The sequence below is a fragment of the Pipra filicauda genome, unplaced genomic scaffold (assembly GCF_003945595.2).
Source record: "Pipra filicauda isolate LSUMZ 115617 unplaced genomic scaffold, ASM394559v2 scaffold103_size3290846_pilon, whole genome shotgun sequence".
NCBI classification, from domain to species: domain Eukaryota; kingdom Metazoa; phylum Chordata; class Aves; order Passeriformes; family Pipridae; genus Pipra; species Pipra filicauda.
Genome location: NW_024103474.1, coordinates 1,886,747 through 1,892,746, shown reverse-complemented (window position 1 = coordinate 1,892,746; position 6,000 = coordinate 1,886,747). Strand labels below are relative to the sequence as shown.

Genomic DNA, 6,000 nt, shown 5'->3' with positions numbered 1-6,000 from the left:
GTTTTTTATGGCCCTAGAACAGAGGTGAGCTACCACTGCCCAAAATATCCTGAGAGCACTTTGCTTGTCACCTACAGCCAGCACACACCTCAGCAACAAGCCTAATACAGCCTGTGCCAGGCATTTGGCAACTCCAAGATGCTTGAACACTTCAAAATAGACTTAGCAGCACCAGAGGTGGGAGAGGGGCGACCTTCCTGGTTAGTACTCAGTCCACATTCCAGCTGCTGTAGCTCTGAAAAGCACAAGAGATCACAACTGTTATCCACACTTATGAATAAAATATTCCTTTTATTTTAGTAAAGTAACAAAGCTATTTACAGATACAATAACTATACATTTCAATTGAAAAATAGATTGTGCTCAAAATTGTTAAAGCAAGTCACACGCAACCTGTTGGGAACACAAACAACCTCAAACCTCCCAATGCCTTCAGCTCCCGACTTCTCTCGGGAAATCAGTTCGTTTTGTTCTGAATGATTTTCTGCTGATTCTCAAGACACTCCTTCAGCTTGTCTTCAGTGAGCGTCAGCCTCTGCTCCAGGATGGAAACTGTCTGCAAAACAAAGAGAAAGTTGCTGTTGAGCTGCTCACAAAGCCACGTTACACACTGTACTCTGAGTGAGCAATGAAATGCTAAATTCACAGGAGCATTTAGAGGTATTTCAGGGCTGGAACTCCAGTGTCAGCATTTTAGCAGGGCAGAGGACCACAGGACTTCAGAGAGGAGCAACAGAAGATGCTGGGCACAAAGCTCTCCTGCAGACACCACTGAGCATCCATTTCAGCACTCGGTGCTTTCAGATGGGGCTCTGCATTTCCTTTCATGGACAGGTTCTGTCCTTCCACATTCATGAGACACCAGACACTCCTCTGCTAACGAGACACACAGATTTTAAACAGTCTAGCCCAGTTTTAGTTCTGATTTTACTTACCTCTTGGCTTCCAACTCTTTCCTCCCTTCCCTGAATACTGTGGGGTTTGCTGTAATTAAAACACTCAAAACTTGCTGGACAAACACAATGAGAGGCAAGAAAACCCTCCCAGCATAAGGGAGTGCAGCAGGTGGTGGAAGGGAACTGAAACTCCAAGTAGCAGTATCTACTTCAACATAATGCCCACATTTCTTTGTGTAATCCAGTTACCCCACAAAGGATTGTTCTATCTCTCTCCTCGAGCTGAAGTCATCGTGTACAGGATGCAAAGGAAGAACATTTTAACCACGTGGCAATAAAAGCTTCTGCTGAAAACCTTTTATTGATCACTCTGAGATAATCAGGGGCCCCAGCAATGCACAACCACTTTCAGCTTCCAAAGACACCAGAATGGCTGATAATGGGCGGTGATGATTTAATGCTTTAATATCCATAAACTTATCAGCAACAATCAATAGCTTCACATTTTGGGCATTTTTACTGCATAAATAACATCCTCTGTTAAAAACAAAGGATGTTCAGAACCTTGGGCTTTAATAAAGTAATTCAAATAAACTTGGACAACCGCTGTTTGTATAGCAGTTATACATAGAAAGCCTTTTAATAGCGCATTTCGTAAGCACATCTCTAAGTGCCTGACAAAAGCAAGCAGGTCTCATTATCCCCATTTTACAGCTGGGGAAGCGAAAGCACAAAGAGAGGAAATAGCTTGGCTAAGGCCACTTGAGACTATGAAAAGTCTCTTGTAAAATGATTTGGGGAATGAGACAAATAGTGGGGGAGAAAACAGACATAATGAAAACAACAGCAGGCACTAAGGCAAAGCCATCTTGATCAACAAAGTCAGGAAGGGCTGTGCATCACAGCATTTACCATAATGCACCTTTTTTTCCTCCCCAAGCATAGCTCAAAGCTTATTTCTAACATATTTCTCATTTCTGACCTGTGGCAAGGCAGAAGAGCACTGCTGCAGCTGTAGAATGAACCCAGCATTGCCCAAATATTCCATGGGCTACAGCACAAGCTGCATTTAAGTTTTTTTCTTCCTCTATTGCCACCCCTCTGAGGCACAAGAACTGCAGTACACAGAGAACCAGAAGAAATGTTTAGGAGCCAGCAGGTAACATCTCAGGTGCCCTCCCACCTATTCAAGGAGAGAGGACTCAACCTTTTTCACATCCACCCATGCCATTGCCTAGTGACTGTCTTAGAGATCAGGAGCAAAGCTACTGATGGCAGAACACAGCAGGCTGAATGTCTACCAGGGGCTTACAGCAAAGATTTTATCCTTCAAGCAACCAGACAGAGAATGAAAAGCAGTAGGGATCCTGGCTTTTCCATTTAAAAAATGAACTAGTAACTCAACACTCTGTTAAAAAGAGGGGGAATGAAACATTGCATCAAATTTCCTTTTGAAAGATAATCACCTGAATTAACATCCTGGCCACACTGCCCTGCTAGAAGCAATGCCCAGATTACTCGTGGTTCCTCTGTTCCATGATTTACTGCCACCATGATCCCGTCAATACGAGTTAAGAGCTGTTACAGGCAGCACCGAGAGACTGAGCGCAAGTGAGGCAGACCTCAGAAAGTGTTGGATTTGTGAGAAAGCTGTAAGGAAAATGTTTATTAGAATGGAAACTGCATGTAAGTATAAGCAGAAGGCTTGCAGTAAGTATTTTTTGGAAACTAAATGTGGAAAAGCAGCAGTCAGAAATGAAATCCAGGAAGTCCAAAGTAGGAATCGATGACTACAGTCCATTTAGAGTTGGATATATGATGCCCAAAATAGACAGGGCATCTGACATCCTAGGAAGGTAAGGGAAAGCACAAATATATACTGCCCAGCTGCTATTAGTGCTACATTGTAACTTGCACAGAAAAGTAAAGCTCCTTTATTAGACGCTGAGAGTTTTACAATATTTCCATGTTGCTATTTATAAAGCAAGTCCTTCTTGGGAGGCAAATGAAACTGCACCCATTCAACTCCTGCCCGCTTGTGCGATGGCTTTCCAAAGATAAGGAACCAACAATTAAGCCACGGAGGAAAGCACTGTCAGCCAGATTCAGTGAGGAGTCACTGGAGCCAGGTTCACACTCTGTGGCAGGATCTGGGCTTCCTGTTGTGTCAGGAGCACAGTACGTGTCTCCATTACGCACCAGGGAGTAAATGCTGGATAATTTATTGAAGTCCTGCCTCAACTTGGCAGAAGACTAACAGCTCAGGCTTAAACGAGAAAAAAAATCAACCTATTTATTTTTTTAAGGAGTATTTCTAACATTACAGTAATGTACTAAGCATTACTACAGACACCAGGACAGAATATGGAATTTTTCACAGAAAAGAAAATTTAAATCACTTCTACCAACACTTCCTGCAACATTTGTCTTCATTTATCTTCACAGACTTAGCATAGAAAAAACCTGCTCTTCTCTTTGGAACATTAATGGGAAAGTATGTAGACAAAAAAAAGTTGCCTCCTATTTACGTTTTAAATTCTGGGGAATATTCAGCTCCACCCTCCTCCAGGACACCTAATCTGAGGCACCCAGCAGTCACGCTTGCCTACCTGATGACAAGCCCCTTATGCTCTTCCTCCATGTTATTTTTTTACTCCCTCAACCCAAATAACAGTGATCTGTGATGCAGTTCCAAGGTGCTTTCATCAGCATCTATTCCTTAGCCCCTCTTAAACATGCCCCTCTCCGATGAAGAGGCAGAGACAGTTTGAGAACCAGCAGCCTCAGGGTTGAAGCTTTTGCAGCGGCCCCTCAGGGGCTCTTGAGGAGGACAGATAAGGGGAAGCAGGTGCTAATTGAATGCCAAAAGAAACCAGTTCTACCAGCACCAAAGAAAACTTGGAGACAGAGTTAAGGGAGCAGAGGTCGACAGCAACCCTCTGGAGCAGCGGTGGGAGTCCCTGCCGGGAGAGATGCACCTAGACAGATGGCTGCTATTAGCTAAAGCAGGACCTGAAGCTGAAGCTGGGGGCAGGCGGGCAAGGGCACAGAAGGGTGGAATAACGAAGGCTCAGCTCATCACACTAAAGGACGAGCTGTGCAGCTCCTGCCCCGCAAGCAGCTCAGGAGCTTTTCAAAGCGCCACTCACACCGGCTCTAATTAGCCACTTAATAGCTTAGGGACGAACACCGCTCTGACTGATCACCAGGAATTGGAGACCTCCCCCAAAAAAGTATCCATACAACAGTTACTCAGATCAGGTAACAACAGCTTGGCTGAACCTACAAGGGACACGATGCTGAACAGTATTTGTGCTCTTGGCTCTGCGCAGGCACAATGTGACACTTGCACTTCTATTCCTGTTTATTCATAACAGAAAATCCCTCTCTCCATTGATCTCAAAGGAGGCAGAAGTAGTTTTCTAGCTTTACTTACATAAAAAGATCCTCAAAAGTTTGCTTCACCAGTTTTTCTAAGCATATGCTAAAAAGATTTTGCAGAGCACTAACATATCAAACAACCCAAGAAAAGCATTACTTCTGCCTCTTCGGATTTTTCTTTCCCATCTGACATGTTAATTTATGAAGACAGCATTTTCTTTTCAGTTTATAAAAAAATGCACCTGCAGAAGAACACGCCACAAATGCAGAAGTTTCCAAGTTTCCGTGCCCACAGTTTCTCCACTCCACTCTATGGGTACAAGGAAAAAACTTAGGGATGGATGCCTTGCAAGAGGTACAATGAGGACCACAGATGGCCCATGGATTTACAGAGTGAGACTTGCCAAGTTTGACCTGGAGCCGGAGGCTTAAGAGCTCTGTCCTCTGTACCAGCATGGCCAGCACTGGCTTGTTTTCAAAGACTTACACACCCTGCTATAACTTCTTATGGTTCTCCCTAAAAATGGTCATTTCAGACCCACTTCATTCCCAAACATGGCCAGGAAGTACAAGTAAACTGCACCATGAAAATGCTGCTTTAGCATCCAAGGGTGCCTCCTTGGCAAGTGCTAATGAGTGGGTTCAGAGGTACCTGCAGGGCACAAACTCCTGACACCTGGGGCCAGGCTCCTGCACAGCACTGAGGAGGCCCCTTGGTTCTGTACTGGAAAGTAAAAACAGTCTTACAAAAAAGGAGAACAGATGCCAACCTGTCAATACACCAGTTAAACTGAGGAATATCAACAAGAAGAGGCTCCCATTATTGCACGTGGATCACTAAAATGTTCCCCCAACATCTGCTAAATACAACCCTCAGCATATATCCAGTCCTGTGGAGAATCAGGAATTAGCAAATATCCAGGTAAGCTCCAGCTTTGGAACCCTTCTCTAAACTAATGCAATGAGTCAAATAAACCACCGCAGGAAGGGTTAGTCCTAAACCTGCCTTTTACCAAAAATAAAAAAGTTAACTCCTTCCACTAACCATGGCTTGGCATTTTAAACTCCAGCTGCACGATGAAAGGCTCATGGGAGAACTTGTGCAGCAAAAGTTCAACCATGAACCTGTCTGGCAAGTAGCAGCTTCTCTTCCTACCATACTAAGTTTTGCCCTGACATGCTGTCGGTGTCCTTTCCATCTCAGCCACTGCACTCGTGACTCCCACCAGACCCCTCCTAGTACTACACACACCTAGAGAGAGTTGGGCTGCCCTCCTCATGGGAAATTCGTATCTTAACAGATTTCACATGGGACCCAAACCAGATACTGATGTTCAGCACACTCTGAAGCACTCTCAGCAAGAGCTGGCAGTTTAGATCAGCAGAGGAAATAAGCCCCATCTCAGTATAAGGTATGAGGCCTTCATAGCTACTAACACCTAATGTAGCAAAAGGCTCTTCACACACCAGGACCTGCCTAACTCCAGTGGACAAAGCCTTAACCTCAGAGATCAAATATACACTTAAAGTAGGTTTTGGTTTAAAATAAAAAAGTGGGATGGTTTCTAACAGAAATGACAGCTCCTCATGAGCTCAGAGTAAAACAAGAACTGCTACCCCAGACGTTTTAAATAAGGTCTCTGGCTCCTCACCATCTCAACAGCTTTGAATGCAAAGCTAAGGTGAATTCTCACAAAGCCTATTTGCATAGAATATTTCACAC

At 44.1% G+C, this 6,000-nt stretch overlaps 1 protein-coding gene across 7 annotated transcripts in view; it reads right to left on the bottom strand.

Moving 5' to 3' along the window:
• Positions 1 to 271: 271 nt before the first annotated feature.
• POC1A (POC1 centriolar protein A) overlaps positions 272 to 6,000 on the bottom strand; it is a 57,445-nt gene continuing 51,716 nt past the window's right edge. For all 7 annotated transcript variants that reach the window (XM_027727328.2, XM_027727290.2, XM_027727298.2 and 4 more), the window contains one exon: positions 272 to 556. In XM_027727328.2, coding sequence (XP_027583129.2) covers positions 458 to 556 — 99 coding nt within the window. In that variant the 3' untranslated portion in view covers positions 272 to 457. The remainder of the gene's footprint in view (positions 557 to 6,000) is intronic.